Source organism: Neomonachus schauinslandi, chromosome X, assembly GCF_002201575.2.
Source record: "Neomonachus schauinslandi chromosome X, ASM220157v2, whole genome shotgun sequence".
Classification (NCBI taxonomy): domain Eukaryota; kingdom Metazoa; phylum Chordata; class Mammalia; order Carnivora; family Phocidae; genus Neomonachus; species Neomonachus schauinslandi.
The window spans coordinates 76,853,646-76,876,266 of record NC_058419.1 but is presented as its reverse complement, the minus strand read 5'-3'; the positions used below and the strand labels follow the sequence as shown (position 1 = coordinate 76,876,266).

The 22,621-nt window shown below is 42.0% G+C and overlaps 1 protein-coding gene across 3 annotated transcripts in view; it reads right to left on the bottom strand.

The window, feature by feature from the left end:
• The window catches only part of ARHGEF9 (Cdc42 guanine nucleotide exchange factor 9), a 185,906-nt gene that overhangs the window by 136,102 nt on the left and 27,183 nt on the right, over nucleotides 1–22,621 (bottom strand). Inside the window, exon 1 of one of the 3 annotated variants that reach the window (XM_021678640.1) lies at nucleotides 15,060–15,234. In XM_021678640.1, coding sequence (XP_021534315.1) covers nucleotides 15,060–15,185 — 126 coding nt within the window. In that variant the 5' untranslated portion in view covers nucleotides 15,186–15,234. Of the gene's footprint in view, nucleotides 1–15,059; nucleotides 15,240–22,621 lie in introns of those variants that run through there. The other 2 variants (XM_044911661.1, XR_002479737.1) reach the window with 2 other exon arrangements.

Below are 22,621 nucleotides of genomic sequence, written 5' to 3'. Positions count from 1 at the left end.
AAAGAAGACATCCAAATGGCCAACAGACACATGAAAAAGTGCTCAACATCTCCTGGCATCAGGGAAATCCAAATCAAAACCTTAGTGAGATATTACCTCACACCAGTCAGAGTGGGTAAAATTAACAAGTCAGGAAATGACAGATGTTGGCAGGGATGCGGAGAAAGGGGAACCCTCCTACACTGTTTGTGGGAATGCAAGCTGGTGTTGCCACTCTGGAAAACAGTATGGAGGTTCCTCAAAAAGTTGAAAATAGAGCTACCAGATGATCCAGCCATTGCACTACTGGGTATTTACCCCAAAGATACAAATACAGGGATCTGAAGGGGTACATGCACCCCGATGTTTATAGCAGCAATGTCCACAATAGCCAAAATGTGGAAAGAGCCAAGATGTCCATCAACAGATGAATGGATAAAGAAGATGTGGTATATATAGACATGGAATATTATGCAGCCATCAAAAGGAATGAGATCTTGCCATTTGCAACGACGTGATTGGAACCGGAGGGTGTTATGCTGAGCGAAATATGTCAATCAGAGAAAGACATGTATCATATGACCTCACTGATATGAGGAATTCTTAATCTCAGGAAACAAACAGGGTTGCTGGAGTGGGGGGGGGGGTCGGAGGAATGGGGTGGCTGGGTGATAGACATTGGGGAGGGTATGTGCTATGGTGAGTGCTGTGAATTGTGGAAGACTGTTGAATCACAGATCTGTACCTCTGAAACAAATAATACATTATATGTTTAAAAAAAAGAAGAAGGTATCAGGAAGGGAAAAATTAAGTGGGGGGAATCGGAGGGGGAGACGAACCATGAGAGACGATGGACTCTGAGAAACAAACTGAGGGTTCTAGAGAGGAGGGGGTGGGGGGGATGGGTTAGCCTGGTGATGGGTATTAAAGAGGGCAAGTACTGAATGGAGCACTGGGTATTATACGTAAACAATGAATCATGGAACACTACATAAAAACTAATGATGTATGGTGATTAACATAACATAATAAAAATAAATAAATAAATAAATAAATAATTTTAAAAAAAGAAGAATCCAATCCAAGCCTTTTGTTTGGATCCAATTCAAGTCCAGTCAAACACAAACTTCAGCCAGAATTTCTTTCCCTAAGCAGGGCCCATGGGCATTCACAGGGAATGACTCCTAGAGAATGAATACAAACAACATACTGATAACGTATCAATGTTGAAGGCTAAATAAAGGGTCCACAAGATATATTATTAGCACAAGTGAGATTATAGTGATATTCATCCTATTTTTTTTAAAGGCCTATTTCTAAGCATCTTCAAACAGCAAAAACTCCTAGTAGGCAACCTAGTAGGAGTCAGAGAAACAACACTGAGCTAAACAATCAGAAGGGCTAAATTAGAGATTTGGTTCTGCTCTGCAATTCTAACCTGCTATATAACCCTAGGTAAGTTATGTCCCATTTTGAGGTCTCATTTCCCTCATCCCCTATCTGCAATGGGGATGAGAAATACCAGTGATGAGAGGCTTTCATGAGATTGTACATGTTAAGTGATCCATAAAAGTTTAAAGAAAGCCCCTAGATAATGAAAGGAACTATCATAACAAAACAGGTTTCTCCATTATGACATCTGTTTAGCTAGTAAAAGTAATGAGAGGATGGGATTCCCAGGCTGAGGAAATACTGCTTTTAATTGAGCATGCTAAAGCCATGGAGGGTACACTGGTAAGGAGGGGCTCCCTAAACACTTGTAGTGATGGTAATAATGGTGAGAGTGATGAAAGTCCTTCCAGGGGAGAGAACTCCCCTCCTCTTCCCATTCATTCCCTCCTTTTTCCCTTGGGCTCTGCTCTCCCATTACCCACCCCTGTCCCTGTTATCTGTTTAGTTTCTATCTTGTATTTAGCAAGGCCAAGAAAGCTGATGCAGTTATTTTGTTTATTTATCTATTATCTGTTTAGGGGCAGTTTCACCTTCTAGGTCTTCTGCTGCTGGGTAGAGGGCAGTGGATGGGTGGTGAGGTGGGTGGTTGTGAAGTGCTGGTGGTAGAAGGGAAGGAGAGGCAGAAAAGTTAGATCCCCCAAATGTTAATTTCAACTACTTTTTAACAAAGAACTCTGAGCCCCAACTAGCCCAAATATATTTCTCCTTGTATAGCTGCATATTTTCTCAGCAAAAATAAGAAAATCAAAGTGAAACAGGGAAGTGGCCTTTTATGATGTAGGAAAGGCCTTCCTTCTACCTTTCAGGAAATCATCTGCACTTGCAGGAGGCCTTTGCTTTGCCTTCTCTAGCACCATTCCTATAGAAGGATCAAGAGGGAAGCACTGAGCCTAGTGCCACTTTAGATATTCTGTTATAGAAAACCCCACTCCCAGCCTCCCTCTCAATGTCTTCATACCTCATCCAAAAACAGCCATGTCAGTCTAATGTTTTATGTGAGGAAACAGAAATTAAGCTGAATGGATCTACCTATGATCTCTAGTTATTTCTGTTCCAGAGCTGAAGGGTTGTATTTGGAAATGAAGCTAGGAGACAGGCAGGGAATAGTCTCCAATATGCCTCCAATCAAGAAAGAGAAGGGACGCCTGGGTGGCTCAGTTGGTTAAGCATCTGACTCTTGATTTTGGCTCAGGTCCTAATCCCAGGGTCATGAGATCAAGCCCCACATCAGGCTCCATGCTCAGCATGGTGTCTGCTTGAGATTCTCTCTCTCTCTCAAATAAAAAATTAAACACAACGAGAGAGAGAAATGGAGCAAGTATAGTCTAGAAGTAAAGCTTTTGGAAAAGTAATAAAGACCAAAGGGAAGAAGATGGTTTGCTGAGGTGTCTCTTCATGATATAGCTCCTTGGAATGGCATCATATGACTTGAGTGTTCTGGGGTCAGTTAGGAAATTCAAGGACTTTAAGGAGACACCCCAACTTAAACCAGTAAGTGCTGTCCAGGGATTAGAATTCTAGATCTTTGAGATTGGCAGAGACTTGGTGCTGACCCTTTGTTCTGATACATTGTTGTCCCAACTCAGCCCACACCCAAGTTTGATACCCACATAGGAAAGTAGATCACCTGACCAGATGCACTGCCCTGGGAAACAAGTTATCTCAATGACTGGGGAGTGGTAAGACCAAGGATGGGAAGGGAAGATAAGAAGTAGATATAAAGCCAAACTTGGTAGACTTGGAGATTTCATAGCCGGGGGCTATCTAAGGTGTGTCCTGATCTCTCTGAGGGATCAAGAAAGGTAGAGGCTGGCCCTTGCAAAGTTATAAAGAGGCCTGGAGACTAGCAGCCTAGGCAATGTTATTGACAAGCCTGGCTTTTGTATGGCTTAGCCAGGGATACTTTTGGCCTCAGGCAAGGCAGAAATACGCCATCATGAGAGAGTTAATAACCCTGCCATCTTGGAACTAGAACCGCAGGACAAGAAGGAGCCAAAAGAGGACTGCCAGGGCCAAACTATCATGATCTGGTGGCCCTGACAGTACCAGTGACACTCCTTTGCTGGGTGTCTGTCCTCTACACTGACCTGATCCTTTGCCTTACTTGCAGTCTCTCCCCCTTAAGAAAGCCAACCCAACTTTCAAGCTTCTCTTTCAAGGGAACAGCGAGCCTAATCTCTCATGGGGACATAGACTTCAGAATTGCTAACCGCATTTCACACCAAGTAGGTCTTTTGAGCCCCACAATGGTCATGGGGAATGGGGAAAGCATTGGATTTTGAGCCCCAAGAAGCTCGGGTTTCAGGTACTACTCTAAGTAACCTGGATCTCTGGAGAAGTTGGTCTCTGTGCTCTGGTATTCATCTATAACCAGAGTTTGCACCTCTCTGCCCTGTTCTGCTAATCTTAGAATTCTGTATAAGAGAGGGTAAATCATGGCCATGTCTGGAAAGACTATATCAAACTGTGACATATTTTTCAAATGTCAGGGTCTGATATTTGAGAAAAAGCACAGCTCACTGTCCCCATTTTACAGGTGAGAAAAATTAAAGGTTCAAAGATATGAAGAAGTATGTTAAAGATCACACCACTCACAAGCACTGATATAAGATGTCAAGTCAGTACTATTTGACTCTCAGGCCAGTCTTCTAGAATTTGAAGTATTTCCTATGGGGCATGGAGCCTTAAGAGACAGTCCATGTGGAAAGTGAGCTGGCCCCATGGAAATGGAGGTGGTAGGAAAGTGTGTATGCTTATAGACCTCTCTTCCCATGGTATCTCTGTGAATCTTTTTATTTCCATCCACCTTTTTTTTTCTTTGCTTACTTCCTTTCCTTGCTTCTCCCATGGTCCCTTCTCCCCTCCAAATCATTCTCAGGTAAAGGTTTGATATCAATCATTTATACTTCAGACTGAATAGGCTAAAGTTAATACTCACTTACTTTCTGTCAAAGGGTCTATAACCTAAAATGAAGTTGTAATTACAAAATGAAAGTCATGATTCCTAATAAAGAGCAACCTGGCTTCAGAGAGACAGTGGGAGAGGCATATATAAGGAGGTGAGCTTGGGGCCTGGATATTTACACCTATGGAAGCTTCCTACTCAATGGATATGGGTAACTTTGGCAGAGATCAAGAGAAATCTGTTTCTTAACTTAGAGACTGGCTGCTCAAAGGACAGGAAGGCAGTTTCTGAGCTGAATTGCTTCATCATGCCACCTTGTGTCATCTTCCCAGGTAGTATCAACTGGTTGGTGCCTCACAGAAACAGCCTCTTCACCTGGAGATAAGGTGTTACCTGTTAATGTGTCAATGGTCTCTTCACCCTCTACTCAACAACTGTAGTGTTGAGCCAAATCCTTCCTGCTCCACTGGGCAGCTCCATCAAATTAATTTGATGTACTGTTCTCAGTAGATGCAGACTAGTAAACACAGGTAATCCTGACTCTAGAATCATGAAAGAACCCCAAATTGGTGCAGATAGGGCCTTTAGAAACCACCTGGTCCAAGCCCTTGAATTGTCAGTTGAGACACTGAGGCCGAGAAAAGGAAAGGTCCCTGCCTGACATTCCCCAGAGAATCTGCAGCAGAGCTGGCCCTTCAAATCAGGTCTCTTAACTTCCCAGCCCAGTGTCCCTACTACTTTCACTGTGCTCTTCCTGCACAATAATCTGTCAATGTTTTATCTCTCCATCCCCAGGAGCTCCACCATTCTCTATTCCTCCACAGAGAATGTCCCCTGCTCAACACACACAAACTGATCTTTGTTATGCCCACATGGCACATTTCCAATAGAGAATAACCATTCAACCTCAAAAAGCTAGCATAGTTTCTGCCTAAAGCTCCCTATTCATTTGCCTCTCCTGTCTTCTTAGCATCATCTGCCTGCCTTCTTGGCTTTTCTAAGGCAAAAGACTTAGGAAAAGTCAGCCTGTGACTCAGGTATCCCTGGATCTGAGTTCCAATCCTAGTCAAGGAAAGGGGAGTATAGTTAGGTCCCTTAAGGACTCACACATTCAATTGATCAGTTCAGCCCACCATGCTCAGGGAGTACCATCCTTAATGGTGGTATCTGGCTTCTTGCTTAAGGCTCTAGTCTACTTTGGGGGCGCCTGGGTGGCTCAGTCATTAAGCTTCTGCCTTCGGCTCAGGTCATGGTCCCAGAGTCCTGGGATCGAGCCCCACATCAGGCTCCCTGCTCCACGGGAAGCCTGCCTCTCCTCTCCCACTTCCCCTCTTGTGTTCCCTCTCTCGCTGTGTCTCTCTCTGTCAAATAAATAAATAAAATCTTAAAAAAAAAGGCTCTAGTCTACTTTGCTTTATCCATATATTCTGAATGGCAATGGTACCTCTATGTCCCTGAAAGGAAATGGTACCTATATGTATTTAGACCAGGAGGTGTCAGACTCCCTCATGGCTGGATCTCTAACAGGAATAGTCTATATGAGGACTGAGCCCCCAAGCCCTCTGCCCTAAGCCTCATATCCTAGAGAGTTGCAATTAGCCTTCATGTCCTCCAGAAATTAGTACCCTGTGTTAACTTGAGGAATCAAATCCATTCTGGGAACTAAACTAAAGTAGAAAATGTCAATTCTCTCATTCAACACTAAGGCATCCCAAATCAAGGTTCTTCAAAGAAGACTCACTTCTTAAAACCAGAAAAGAAACCCATGGGCTTCTGAGTATGGTTTCTCTGGTGAACCTCCAATAAGCAGGACAGAGTACCCAGAAAGAGGCCTTTTAAGATGTCAGATACCTTTAGCCCTTGTCTACCTGGCTCAAAAAGGCAGCTGTGCTAAGTGCTAGACAGTCACTTTTGTTCAGGGCTTAGTAAATACTGGCAAGGAGATATTAATAGTACTAGCAATGAGAAGCCATGAGGAGAAAAAGAGGTTTACCTTGACTTATAATGATATCTATATTGATGAAAAAGAAAACTATACATACAATTATTATTTTCCAAAATTTCATACTTCCCAAAGAGCACTCAATCAATCATGGTCTTCCTCTCCTCAGGTGATCAAGACCACCAAGGCAGTTTAGACACTGTACTAGGGCGGCCCATGGTAATCTTTAAATGAACCCAGGGACTGGCTACAAAGAAAAAAACAGGCCTCAGGGCCAGATCACAGCCTTCAACTCAGGTAGCCAATCAAATCACTGATTCATTTTATGGATCAACAACTGGGCCTCAGAAGGAAAGATCCACCACCAAAAGAACAATACAGACTGTCTTTGACTGGTGCCAGTTCTTAAATATAATTTGCCTACTGAAAAAAGCAACATGTTTCAAGAAATTAGTTTAGACTACAGCATAAGGGTTATCAGCGTTAAACAAGGAAGTAGAAAAGTAGTTCATGTTTTCCTGATAGATGCTGACCAGTTCTCAGAAGGTCAGGATGATTTGGTTATAAGTCCTGCCTGGAGGCTATGGGATATACTATATGACCTTCAAGGTTGCTCTAAATTGGGGGAATTCTAAGAGAGACTTGAATTTGGAAATCACCTAGGTCAGGCAACAGCCAGATTTAAGGTTTTCTCTGAGCTGAAGATGGCTCCATAAAAAAAAAAAAAAAAAAACTCCTTCCAATTAGCCAAAGGATACACTGGATGATCTCACCCAAAACATGTGCAGTGAGAAGCCAGTAAGATGGATTATGTGAATGCATATAAGGGCTAATAATGCCATTTGAAGTTCTACTAAGGAGGAGATAAATCTCTCTAATCTAGGGAGAAAGGCCCTTCCTACAAATGTCAGCCTCAACTCACAGATCCTGTAATGAGTCACCTCTAGGACCACAAACAAGACTGTCTACATAGATGGTTAAGGCTAAAGGCCTATATCCATTTGAAGCTTGAGTGGATAAAAAAGGGCTGGCATAAATGAACTCATCACAAGAAAGCAAACACTGTTGCCATTAGCCTGGAATGGGAGGTAGGTCCTCAATTGTTAACAGTCTTGTTAGCAGCCCAAGTATATCCATTCCTGATTGTTCTATAGCCCAGAAAGCACAGGATTAAGATTCAAGAGGGGCATAACATCACTAAAAATTGTAGATTAGGATGCACAAAAAATCAGTCCCTCTACTGGAACAATCCTTAGCTGGAAAGACTGACAGAACCAATGTTTTCAGAATTCTAGAATCTGATCCAAAACTTAATGGAACCAGGGTTTTTCTTGATGTAGAAAGAGAAAGCTAGAATGTGGTAAGAGAATGTAGAGGCAGTTTTGCTCATTTGTCTACTATCCCCATTTCCCCAGCAGCTGAAAGGAAGGTAGTCCACATTCCTCATGCAACTTGCTGGTGCCAGACTAATGGCCTTGCCTTGTTCTTAAAATAACTGTGGCTATGTGTTTTCACCTGTTGACCCTGAAGGACAGACACAGAGGCTAACCTTTGCTTTGTACCCCCACCCCCTTGGGCTGAAGTGGCTTTCTAGCCTGTGACTGCCTCTATTGAAAAATTTAAAGGTATACATTGCTCCTGATCACATAGAGTTGGGCATGGCAGAAGGGGAGAACAGAGAACAGACCAAACACAACACAGGAAGGAAGAGACTGAACAAGACATTTCTTGGGAGAATAAGGACTGGGAAGGGCCACTGTACATACTGAGGAAGATGGGGCACAAGATACATGCCTTGGACCAGATGCACGCTCAGAAAAAGCATGACAGGATTGTAGGCTTGTACTTTTGGAGGATCTGTGGGTTCCATGCAAGCAGCAAAGTAGGAAAAGAAAACTAAGGCAGAGCTATGGGCAGCCCGGAGTAGTACTGAAGAAGTGCCCCACCTCAGAGCCAGGACATTAGCTGTTTTTTGTTGTTTTTTCTTGGTTTAGTATTTAAAGAAATCTCTCTCAGTTCACAGGCTGACCAATAAGATAACAGAACAGAGACTTTAGTGACCACAGATGACAAGGAATACAGTCTGGGGCAAAAAAAAAAAGTTTGGAGAATTCACTAAACAAATAGACAACAACAGCCCTCAACAACCAACAATAGCAAACCCTGGGGAAGGTAAAGAATCTGATTTCTAGGGTTACCACACACTATAATGTTCAAAATGCCCAGTGTTAACACAAAAAAAAATTTCAGAAAGGCATACCAGGCATACAAAGGCATAAAAGAAACAGGAAATTATGGCCCATTCACAGGGAAAAAAAATGATAGAAATCATACCTGAGGAAGCCTAGACATTGTACTTACTAGACAAAGATTTTAACTGTCTTAAGATTCAGGAGGTCTAGGTTTAAGTGCTGCCTTTGTCATTAATTCTCTATATGAGTAAGCAAGTCACTTCCATCCTCTGGATTTATGTCTCCTCAGAATCTATACAATGAGGTCTGGCTGATCAGTGTTCACAAGCTAGGACCTGGAGAGACAACTTAGCCCACAGATATATTCCATTTGTCCTTCACAGTGTTTCTTTTAAAAAAAGTCAATCACTGGTCAACATTTTAAAAATACAGAGATTTTTACATATAATCCAATTTCTGGATTTTCTTGAAAAAACTGGAAGATCTCAGCCCACTGGACTTTCCTCCTTCCTACACCCTACCTCACCAGTGAGAACAATCCAAATCACTTTTGTTCACTTTAGATGGCATAGATTTTCCAACTGGATGTAGACCCATGCATACTCTAGTCTCAGATTGCTTTACTCATGTAAGTTACTGGCGTAGACCCTACAAACATCTAAGTTGGCCACTATTGACCAAGATGAGTCCATCTCTAAATCTACTATGAGTGTAGGATTTCATACAAGTGAAAATCTTTCCCAAAATGCAGTTAAAGAGATTCTACATAATTAAAAGCCAAGTAACACTCTGAAACAGTAAGCTTCCCTATAAACAGGAGAAGTTTTAGTTCTATGACATCTGATCTATACAACTGCAAGGAATGACAATAATGAACCAATTATCTCATCCTTTCATCCCCTGCCTCAAGCCAGGCCAGAAACCAGAGAAATCTAGAATTTGAAGAAACAAGGAAAATACATGCTGATGACATCTGAACGGGCTCTTTACTTTCTGACCAAAACCATGTTTTATCACACGGACTTCACATACCACCACCAATAACAGGTTGTCATGTGTCCTGTACTCATCCTGTCCTCAAGTGGGGAGTATATCCTCCCCTGGCCAAGGCCCAGAGTCAGAAACAAAGTCCTTTTTTACACAGCGACAAAGAAAAGAAGCCTGAATGATTTGAGGTTAGGGGTCAGCATGTAGGGGGTGGGATTTGCAATTTCTTGGTACAATCATATCCCAGCAGCTTACTTTCAGCTCCCAGGGAGTAAATTAGCCCAGGAAGCAGCTGAAGTTGTCAACAGCTAGATATGGGAACCAATGTTCAGCAAGCTGTAATTTACTTAACCTGACCAGCTGCTGGTAAGGTACATCAACTCCTGCAATACTCTTGTGAAGCCTTATCCCATGTTCAGAAGGGAGAAAATCCGAGAACACACACATACACAAAATAAAATTCTGAAAAACAGGAGAGGCAGATATTTGACTGCATAGAAGATACATATACCTAGCAATTTCTTGTAAAGCAGCCAAAATGGGATCAAACTTCCTAATTATAGGTAACCAACATACCACAGGTTACAAAGGATTTTCACAAGACTCAATTATCCCCAAATTACAAGGAGGAAAGCTGAGTTTCAAAGATGTACAGGAAACTGCTCAAGCTGCACATCTAGCAGCACAACTGAAGCAAGAATCTGGGTTTCTTACAAAAGTAAAAATAAACTATTGGGACCTCATCAAAATAAAAAGCTTTTGCATAGCAAAGGAAATAATCAACAAAACTAAAAGGCAACCTACAGAATGGGAAAAGATATTTTCAAGTGGCATATCTGAGAAAGGGTTAGTATCCAAAATATATAAAGAACTTATAAAACTCAACACCCAAAAAACAAATAATCCAGTTAAAAAATGAGCAGAAGACATGGATGGACATTTTTCCAAAGACATACAGATGGCCAACAGACACATGAAAAAGTGCTCAATATCACTGATTGTTGGAGAAATGCACATCAAAACTACAATGAGATAGCACCTCACACCTGTCAGAATGGCTAAAATTAATAACACAGGAAACCATAGGTTTTGGCAAGGATGTGGAAAAAGGGGAACCCCCTGGCATTGCTGGTAGGAATGCAAACTGGTACAGTCATTCTGGAAAACAGTATGGAGGTTCCTCAAAGAGTTCATAGTAGAACCACCCTATAATCCAGCAAATGCACTACTAGGTAGTCACACAAAGGATACAAAATTACTAATTGAAAGGGATACATGCATCCTGATGTTTATAACAGCATTATCAATAATAGACAAACTATGAAGAGAGCCCAAATGTTCATCAACTGATGAATGGATAAAGACGATGTGGGGAGGGTGCCTGCATGGCTCATTCGGTTAAGTGTCTGCCTTCGGCTCACATCATGATCCCAGGGTCCTGGGATTGAGCCCTCTGTCAGGCTCCCTGCTTGGTGGGGTGTCTGCTGCTCCCTCTCCCTCTGCCTGCCACTCCCCCTGCTCATGCGCTCTCTCTCTCTCTATAAAAAAAAAAAAAAAAGAGGATGTGGTGTGTGTGTATAATGGAATATTACCCATCCATGAAAAAGAATGAAATCCAGCCATTTGCAATGATGTGGATAGGGCTAGAGAGTATTATGCTACATGAAATAAATCAGTCAGAGAAAGACAAATAACATATGATTTCATTCATAAGTGGAATTTAAGAAATAAATGAACATGGGGTAAAAAAAGAGAGAGGCAAGCCAAGAAACAGACTCTTAACTATAGAGAACAAACTGATGGCTACAGGAGGGGAGGTGAGTGAGAGGATGGGTTAAATAGGTGATGGGTATTAAGGAGGGCACTTGTGATGATCACTGGGTGTTGTATATAAGTGATGAATCACTAAATTCTACATCTGAAACTAATATTGCACTGTATTTTAACTAGCTGGAATTTAAATAAAAACTTGGGGGAAAAAAGGATCTGGGTTTCTTAGATTCCACACTGAATTTTATCTGCTTAATAAAAGGTAGGCCTAGCTTGGACAGAACCACCGTAAGCACCCTTGATTATTCATCCTAGGACTGAGAAGCTCACACAACAATGGGACTTCCAGGTAGGGAATGGGTTGGTTCAATGATCTACAAAGGTGTCCAGTTGGTATGGAGTTCAGGAGAAACTGTTTTTCCACCTACTATACTTTCATGTTATATGCCAAATAACCTAGGGATGACATTCTTAAGGAGCTACTGAATCTCAGCTCCCAGTGAGTCTGGATAAAGCAGGCAATTGTCCCATAACATGAAGGTACAGTATCCCAGAAAACCACCCATCTACCTACCAACTACATCAACACTAATGAAGATTCAATAGTTCAGTGTGATTCCTCTCAATGTCGTACCTAGACATGTCAGAGCTTAAATAAATTCTAGAGAGTGCTTCAGAGATGGAGAAAATAAAAGCCCATGATCATATACCTAATGGTTGGGAGAGCTATGACTAGAACTCAGGTCTCTTATTTCTTAATATTGTTAGTACCATTTCCATAAGACCATTCTACCCTCAACAAAAATCAATGTAGAAGAATGGAGATAGTGATTTTATTTTAAAAATATCTACTAGGAAAGAGCCTACATAACCTCCATCATTCAAAACCTTGAGTATCAGAGAATTTTACCAGAAATGTAAACCTAAACATAAATACTCATTAAGGAGAGTTGAAAGGTCTACCTGTGAGACAATATTCATGTCATTCATGCAACAGCCTGACTCCATTTCCTTTTACTGGGGATACCACAATAGCTGGCCCCTAAGGTTCTATGGTACTCCCCTGTAGAGATGTGAAGATCATCCAACTATTATTAAACGAAGGTTCACAATGATCAAATGCTCATTCTGAATACAATTTCAGGCAACATGCAATGCTATCTTAGTTTCTCAAAGAATAAACATTGGTATAGGAGTCGGATTTGATCTCTAAGTTATGATTTGGGCCCTGTCATTAACGGTCCTGATCTATTATCACAGTCCTCAGTCTAGACTTGTGCTATCTAATACAGTAGCAACTAGCCACATGTGGCTAATCAACACATGAAGTGTGACTAATATGAATGAAGATGTGCTGTCAGTATAGAATACACTCCAGATTTCAAATACTTAGAAAAAATATATTATTAATAATGTTCATAGTGATAATATATGGTGTTATATGATAATATTTTAGATACATTGGGTTAAGAAAAATATATTAAAATTAATTTCACCTGTATTTTTTTTACTTTTTTTTTTTTTTACTGTGGCTATTAGAAAAATTTAAATTATATTTGTGGCTCACATTATATTTCTACTGGACTGTGCTGGTATAGACCAGTGGTTATTAACACCAAAGATTGTGATTTAACTAGCTTGGAGACTGAGTTTTGATGGATTGTTTTTAAGCTGCCCAAGTGATTTATTTCATCATGCAGCCAAGACTGAAAACCACTGGGCTAGACTCCATACCATGCATGCCTGAGTCAGCCAGTAGCCTTCTCAAAGGTCAGCTTCAGTCCATGCAAGTGGCTGCTGGGACCGTGTGCTTAGAGGAACACTTCTCCTGACCCTGCATGTAGAAGCATAAATGCCAGTTCATTAATAAGCTAAAGCCTGGCTTTGCTTTTTGCCTCCCTGAGTCATTCTGCCTTGCTCCATCATTTTGCCCCATCCCTTGATTTACTGTTTATTATAAAAATGATATTTTGGGGCACCTGGGTGGCTCAGTTGGTTAAGTGTCTACCTTTGACTCAGGTCATGATCCCAGGGTCCTGGGATCCCTGCTCAGCGGGGAGCCTGCTTCTCCCCCACCCTCTGCTGCTTTCCCTGCTTGTATTCTCTCTCTGTCAAATAAATAAATAAAATATTTTTTAAAAATGACATTTCACAGAAAGTGAAATACCTTTGAATTGGGGTGACACTGGGTGCAGTTTAGTCCTTCCTTTAAAGAAGGATCTGTTAGCTGAAGATACACAAGCTATTTCTTTACAGGACCTCACACTCATCCCAAAAGGCCATGGTTCTGCTTCTGAGTACTGTCTTCACCTAAATCATTCCAACCAGATAACAGTGTTTCCTGGGTTTACAGCCCTCCAAGGAAGGAGGCCTCTTTTAACCATTAAGGCCAGCCTTGATACATACACATTTGGGGGCTAATAAGGTGGTGGTGGTGGTGGTGATAATGAGGATGATGATGATGATGATGATGATGATAAAGCAAGTTACCATTTGCCAAGTACCTACTGTGTGGCAAGCACTGCGCTAAACACTTTACTCCCTTATGTGATTTCATTTAATCATCATAAAACGTCTGTTATCCCTATTTTTCAAATGAGGAAATCAAGGTTCAGGGAATTAAGTCTTGCCAAAAGCCATGGAGTTGGGAGGTAGTAAAGCTGAAATTGCATTTCAGGTTGTCTGATTTCAAATAAACTGCTTCTTCACAATATTATCATTGTAGTCTTGAGGCCCTTCATCTTCCAAGAGCCCAAACCACTCTCATCTTTTGTTTGACATCAGGTATCTTACAGAAGGAACCGACAAAAGGTGATAGGCTATGGTAAGTATGATCATAAGATATCCTGATGTAGCCTGGGTACTTATACTGCTACAAAGTTGTTTCCATGTACATTATCAGATTCATTATGATATCCACTAGCATAAAAGAATTATCAACACCATTTTGTGGATGGGGAAAATCAGAGCTCACAAATACCAAAGAAGAGATTCTAGCTCATAATTCCCAAGAGCTGGGACTCCAGGCCAGAGCTCTTACCCCATAGCATCTTGCCAATTGGTAACCCTGAGGAAGCAGAAACTGCTAAGGAGCCCTTTCTCAAGAGGCCCTTTCATTAACGGCCAGGTTCTTCATGGCACAATGTCAAAAGGGCCAAGGTCTTACAAGCACTAACAAGCTGCCTGCTTCCCACCCTCAGCACATCTTAGATCCCAGCCACCTGACTCAATGTAAAATCTGCAATCAGTAAACTGTAGCCCCTGAGAGGGTAGGGAGCCCACACTCTTACATTAACAGCTGAAGACAACACACAGGGTTGTTCACACTTCCCTAAATAAGAGAAAGAAGGCAAAGGAGGCAGAGAGGAGTGAGGAAGGGAGGGGACGGGAAGAGAGGGATCTATAAAAAGAAAGAACAAAAGAGGGGAAACAAGGAAAATAATAAAAGCAGGAAAGAAGAGAGGTAAGAAACGTAAGTTCGCAGCAATATAGAGTTAAAAGAGTCTTCAAAAACCATCTAGACCAAAAGGGAAGTGATTTGTACAGTCACAACAGGTAGGAGGCAGGAGGCAGGAGGCAGACAGAATATGGGGATTGGTAAAATAAACAAGGGGAAAAATGAAAAGACTCAAAATTAGAAGGGGAAAGATTAAAGGAGGTCCATGTCCTGGGTAAAAGACCAAAAAGGGGGAGGGTATATGTGAGAGGAGCCACCAGGAGAGAAATGAGCAGAAGAACAAAGGCTGGTGAGGGGAAAGCCAGGGGCAGGTAGCCAAGGAGACAAGAGAGGAAAGTGAAGGCTGAGGAGAGGAGAGTGAAGGCTGACACTCACCCTCACAAAGCTGGCAGGAAACCATCCCTCCTCATCGTCGATCTGGCCCCACCACCAATCCTTGTTGGAAGCATCCAAGACTTTGATGACGTCGCCAGCCTTAAATGCCAACTCCCGGTTGGCCATGGTGACGTGATCCCATACTGCCTCAGCACTAACGATGGAATCTCCAGTGATCAGCTTAGGAGACAAAATGAGAATGTGTTCAGTCCACACAGCTGGCTACCTTACTTGCCCCTTACCCCACCCACAGAACTCTACTAGTTATGGAAAAACTGACATACTAGTGGTGAAGGGTTGGGAAGAGGGAGATGGCACTAGGAGCACAAGCTCCACTGGACCACAAGACAAACAATACTTGTCAACTCTCCATTAGCTAGTGGGTGGAATGGCCCAGAATGTGAATATGGACTACACAGGCCTCATGCTTTTATTCCTACTCATGAGCTTTTTCCCCAGAGAAGAAAGAAATTTCCAGTGCATCTTCCTTTGGTGCTTCAAGGCAGCCCTGGGTCTGGAATGGGTGAAGAGGTTGAAATCAAAGACTAAAATGAAGCTCAAACATATTTGCTCTAAATTTTCTGTGTTCCTCCCCTTTACTTACTCCTCCTTGGAACTGACCAATTGAGAGTTTGTGGTATATTATTTAACACCACTGTACCCCACCCCCATGGGTTATAGACCATGGCATTCCTCACACACAATGGACTCCAGTCCTGCAGCCTCCTGTTCTCACCCACACATGATGCTATCCAGAGAGGTCATGGGTATGAAAGAATATGGCTTTCTGTGATGGCTTGCTTCCATGAAACTCAGCCTTGGCACAGATTCACTCAGTGATTTGTTACCGCCACCCTGTGAGATACATAAGGAGTCTAGGTTGAATCCTCCATTTGATAGATGGCATAACTGAGCCACAGTGAAGTTAAGGGGTGAGCTCAGGATCATCCAGCAAGGCAGGGGCTGTGCAAAGACCTTAACCCTGGTCGTTAAACTTTGTGGCAAGTAGGACTACGCTACACACAACAACAGGATGATATCTATCCCAGTGCCACATCACACACACACACACACACACACACACACACACACACTCACACACTCACAACACTTGTCTAAGCACAGTGATGGAGATGAGGGTGGAGGAAGAGTCTGCCTCTCTTTCTGGTTGCCATCCTGACCCCTGTGTTGTTTGTTCTCCTTTTTCCCCAACTGGTTCCAGCCTATATGGGCCATCAATCTTCCTGGCATTGGGAGAAACAGATCCCAGAACAAAGAACATATGGCCTGTCAAGGCAAAAGATTCAAGAACACTTTCTCTAGCATTAAATTTCTGAACATGTTCTCTAGAAGTCAATTTTTCTATCAGTCTGCTTTGAGGAGGGACTGATTCCCCAAGGTAACTGTAGCTCCACAAGACCAAAGACAAAACAGTTCAAAGACAACAGAGACAGAATATGGAACATGCATCCTCTCACATAGGACTGCCTTTCAATATACCAACTGGAGAATAACATTATGGTCATGAAATTAACACATAACACATTACATACATATGAAAACACACCCACATACTGATCTTTTGACTTAGTTAAGTAATTCTGTTGGTCAGGTAAGGCATACTGGGAGCTCCTCAGCATGGATGCAAATGAGATTTCCAATAGGGCCTTTTATAACACCACCTTTCAAGTACCTCATGCTTTACTATTTATAAAGTATTTTCATATCTACTGCACCACTTGATCCTTACTGAATGACTAGGTCTCACTATTACCCATATTTTAAATATAAGGAATCTGAGGCTCAGATAGGTGACCTATCCTTTGTTCTACAAGTAATAAATTATGGAGCCTGGCATTCTGAGAGCATATGCTCTAATACCCATCATACCATACTAACAATGTCTATTTATTAGCTACACTGAACTCATAACTCCATCCATAATATCAGAAATCAGATGACTCCTATTCGTAAAGAACTACAAAGAAAGAGGTATGGACAGCCACCTTTAGTCACCAGTGGCCCTGCCTATGAAAAGTTGTTTTGTTTTATGTTGAGCCTGCTTTCTTCCAATTGCACTAAAAGTCCATTTCTTCTTGTTCTAGCCTCGGTGGAGAATTGCTGGTCACTGGCCTTAACAGAATAAATCTTCATAAAGAAAATCTCCCTCTCCTGCCAAGTATGGGTTCCAACTGGTGTTGTTAGAGCTCAATAAGCACATACAGCCCCAACTCAAAGCACTATGAAGGCTTGTGGCTTAAAGCTGTATCTTGGCTTTTTACCAAAGGTCAAGCATATCTTGGTATCAATTACTAGTCCTCTGCTCAGGATGCTATCTGTGATACTGTCTAAGGTATCCTAGGCCCAGGTCTGGCTGATTCCACTGCCTGTGCTCTTTCTACAGTGCAGTCATCTTTTTAGCAACTTCATGTTTGGCTTTTCCCAGCAGCAGTTGGCTCACTCTTGTCCCCATTTAGTCCAGTGGACCTGCCTGGGCCCTCAGATCATAGAGCCCAGCTATACCCTAGACAAGGCCAATCTAGGATCCAGTGGCCATAAACCAACTGGTAAGCCTGTTGTCAGGGCCTACTTGGAATCAGAAACAGTCATAACTAAACAGCATTTCAAAGATCATCACCCTTAAGCCTTCATTTTATAGATCAGGTATGATATAGCAGGAGTAACTTGCCTACAGTCATCAGATGGCCAGCCTCCTAGACCACTTTTTTCCCCAAAGTAATACCATAGATAGAGAAGGTAGAAAAGAACACCTGGATTTAAGACCTTCCTTTGTTACTTGCTAAAGTTGTAATGATGATGATGTTATTAGCTAATATTAACTAATAACGTCAGGCACTATTCCAAGCACTTTACACACATTAATTCATTAAAGCCTCACAACAGCCCTTTGAAGAAATAGTATTATTATTCCTATCTTATAGATGAGGATATTGAAGCACAGAGAGGTTAAATAATTTCCCCAAATTTACACAGACAATAAGTATTAAAGACATAATTCAAATGCAGCTACACTATGGCTCTAGAGTATCTGCTTATAAACTATGGTGCCACTGGGTCAGTTTCTTTACCTGTTAAACATGAATAATTCTGCATATCCACTTGCTTCATGAATTATAACATACTGAACCAAGAGTTGATGGATATGTGTGCAGACATGAGAGAAGAGCTAACCCAGAAGAGGCTGGTAGCTGTATGGGGCTCCTGTGTTCTCCAGTCACAAATATAAGCAGGAATAAGGGTATGCTACTCGCCCATCCTCTGAGTTGTTTTAAAAGTGAATTAAAACTGGAGGGTATTAGGTTCAGTGAAATAAGTCAGTCAGAGAAAAACAATTATCATATGGCTTCACTCATATGTGGAATATAAGAAATAGTGCAGAGGATCAGAGGGGAAGGGACGGAAAACTGAATGGGAAGAAATCAGAGAGGGAGACAAACCATGAGAGACTCTTGACTCCGGGAAACAAGCTGAGAGTTGTAGAAAGGGAGGTGAGTGGGGAGGATGGGGTAACTGGGTGATGGGCATTAAGGAGGGCACGTGATGTGATGAGCACTGGGTGTTACACACAACTGATGGATTATTGAACGCTGTATCTGAAACTAACAAGGTACTATATGTTGGCTAATTAAATTTAAATTAAATAAATAAATAAAAGTGAACTAAATTTGGGCTTGAAATTGGTTTCAAATCTCCCTTTTGTGTATAGAATTGACTTAACTTGCTACAATTTTTGATAAATATGCACTTTGCTCATCTATTTTCCATCCAACCCTCATTCAGTGAGCCACGACTGTATACAGGGATCTTCTTACTATGATTTAGGCACAGTCCTTACTTGAAGAGCAAAGGCACTTCAGGTACTAACAGTGAATGTCCTTCAAGCAGTACGAAAATATGGTTAAGGGCAAGCAAACCTAGCTTCAATTCTGGACTTTCCTAACTTAGAAAGTAGCAGTGACAATGGGAGGTGAGGAATAGAAGAGCCAGAGAAACAAACCAAAATGGAACTTTCAGCATGTAATTAGGATACCAAGAAGTGCAATATCACAAAAGCCAAGGACAGCAGTTTCAAGCTATACAAACTTGGGCCTCAGTTTCTTCATACATAAAATGGGGATAATAATACCTGCCTCACAGGCAGGGTTATAGATAGGGTAAACTGAGCACTAGATGTACAGTGCCTACTACAATGCTTGGTATATGTTGGCTTAGTATAAGACTTCAGAGGAAGGGAGTAATATATGTGGCTACTGGGCTCTATAATAACTTTGTGGGACACTGAAAGATAGGCCTTAAAGAATGGGTAGGATTGTAACAGATAAAGGAGGGAGAAGGAAAAGCATTTGAGGCAGAGGAATGAGGAATGAGATTAAATAAAATCTCAGAGGTAAAGACTATGGAGAATTTGATAGCAAACAGGTAGTAGAGTTTGGAAAAGGGTGGGAAGAGGGGTTTGGGGGAGCTGGGGAAGGACAGATGGAAAAGTAGCCTGGAGTCCTGTTTGAAGGCTCTTAAATCTAACTTGAGGAAAAGGAGGAAGTCAAAGTTGATTTGGGGGGTGGAGGTGGTATTTCAAGCCAAAGTGTGATGATTAAAGCATGAGGGTAAGTTACATGAAGAAATGCTTGTTTGCTGGGTCATAGGGTAGCTCTATTTTTAATTTTTTGAGGAACCTCCACACTGTTTTCCAAAGTGGTATATCAACTTGCATTCCCACCAACAGTGTAAGAGGGTTCCCCTTTCTCCACAACCTCTCCAACATTCGTTGTTTCTTTCCCTGTCTGCAATAGCCAAGCAATAGCCAAACTGTGGAAAGAGCCAAGATGCCCTTCAACAGATGAATGGATAAAGAAGATGTGGTCCATATATACAATGGAATATTACTCAGCCATCAGAAAGGATGAATACCCAACTTTTACATCAACATGGATGGGACTGCAGGAGACTATGCTAAGTGAAATAAGTCAAGCAGAGAAAGTCAATTATCATATGGTTTCACTTATTTGTGGAACATAAGGAATAGCATGGAGGACATTAGGAGAAGGAAGGGAAAAATGAAGGGGTGGAAATTGGAGGGAGAGATGAACCATGAGAGACTATGGACTCTGAGAAACAAACAGGGTTTTAGAGGGGAGGGAGTGAGGGGATGGGTTAGCCCCATGATGGGTATTAAGGAGGGCACGTACTGCATGGAGCACTGGGTGTTATATGAAAACAATGGATCGTAGATCACCACATCAAAAACTAATGATGTATTATATGGTGACTAACATAACATAATAAAATAAAATAATAAAAAATAAAACTTTAAAAAAAAGAAATACTTGTTTGGGAGGAGAAAAAAGAGATGACAAATTTTCTCTTCAATGTGTTGAATATATAGGGGGCCAGCAGCATATGCAGGTAGATTTGAAGTTTAAGAGATGTCAGGAGAGATAGTTGTATAGGTTTTGGAGTCAATGGCCCAGAAATTGTAGAAACCAAAGAAGTTTGCCCTGTAAGAAAGTGCTAAGAAAGAAGACCAGAAACCTAGGGAAATAGCAATAATGGGAGGTCAGGAAGAGAAGAGGAGCCAGAGAAACAAACCAAAATGAAGCTTTCAGTACATAATTAGGATACCAAGGAGTGTAATCTCACCAATGTGAAGGACAAGAATTTTAAGTAGCAGGAGCCAATCATATTATCAAATAGTACAGAGCTACAAAAGGAAAAAAAGCCAAGAAAAGGCCATTTGAGAGTGGTTATATCAGGGGTTAAATTCTTTATATCTTAAACTGTTTTATACTCCTCCCCCCAGCAAAAGCCTTAATTTCCCAATTGTCCCCACCCCTTTATCCTGCAAGCCCAACATAAAGCCAGGAGATGGTGCTGAGTTACTCCAGCAAGGTGCCCAAATAGCTCCTGGCCTTGGGAAAGTGCTGATGTGACTTCTAACAAAATAATTCCTAATCCCCAGGACACTTCAGGTATAGCACCAAATATACGTTGGCTCTTGCTCACTTGCCAGTGAGTGGGACACACAGTTTTCTGCACCCCTACACCAAAGACACTTTTGGATCTGAATAAGAGGATGAGGAGGGGGAAGTCATTATATCTTTCTTAAAAGAGGAATGAGATCCTATTTATTTTTGTCTAGATTTCCCAGGATAATCTTAATTTCAAATATTCTACCCCACTGATACTATAAGTAGATACATCTGTTCTCAGACCTATGTTCCCTGATTTTTACCCTGAAAATGTGACCACCATACTCTGGAGGCTTGACCTCTAAGAATTTGACTTCTGGGGCGCCTGGGTGGCTCAGTTGGTTGGGCGACTGCCTTCGGCTTGGGTCATGATCCTGGAGTCCCGGGATTGGGTCCCGCATCGGGCTCCCTGCTCGGCGGGGGGTCTGCTTCGTCCTCTGACCCTATCCTCTCTCATGTGTTCTCTCTCTCTCATTCTCTCTCTCTCAAATAAATAAATAAAATCTTAAAAAAAAAAAAAAGAATTTGACTTCTAAGCCTGGTCTCTGGTCAACAATGTGGCATGTGTCTACAGCTAACTTGGAGTAGCCTGTGGGCCCTTTCAGGTGGAAGGAAAGAAGGCAGGGAAGAAGTGACAGAGTAAAATGGGGAGGAAGAAAAACTTGTATTTGTTAAAAACATATCTCAGGCACTGGGCAAGGGGCTTTGTGATCTCAGCCTCTATAACTCTCCAAGGTAAGCATTAATATTCTTATTATAACCTGTGACATTAACCAAGGAGCCCACAGTCACCCAGTTAGTAGGTGGTAGAGCAGATTTGAATCTTTAGTAGCCCTTACTCTATAACTTTGCTTTTGCCAATCTCCCACCAGAAGGCAAAGAGAGAAGGCTCCCAAGATGGTTTCTCTTTCCAGGGATACCAGCCCACCCTGTGAGTGACCTTGAGTAGTAGTTCTCAACCTCCTGGACAGCTTGTTAAAACACAGATTACTAGACCCCCAAGTCTGAGTCTCTGATTCAGTTAGTCTTTATTTTTTTTAAGATTTTATTTATTTATTTGAGATAGAGAGAGGGACAGCAGAGCGAGAGAGAGAGAGCATGAGCTGAGGAGGGGGGTTGAGGGGCACAGGGAAAGAGAGAAGCAGGCTCCCCACTGAGCAGGGAGCCTGCCTCAGGGCTCAATCCCAGGACCCTGGGATCATGACCTTAGCCGAAGGCAGATGCTTAACTGACTGAGCCACCCAGGTGCCCCTAATTCAGTTGGTCTTAAGTAGGACTTGAAAGCTTGCATTTCAAACAAGTTTCCAGGTGATGCCTATGCTGCTGGTTCAGAGACACACTTGGGGAACCACTGCTCTGGAGGACCTTCATAGTCTAGGCTTCACCCTTGCCTCTCCTGATGCCTCATTCTTCCCAGGGATTGCCATGCCACCCTGTAGGTTGGGCTCCCTGCCTATCCTAAAGGTCTTCCTCAGTGGTTGGTATATCTGAGAAAGGATATTTTGAGTCATGTACGGAGTATTCCCAATGCCAGGCCTTGCCAACATAGAAAAAAAAAAAAAAAAATGGCCACCC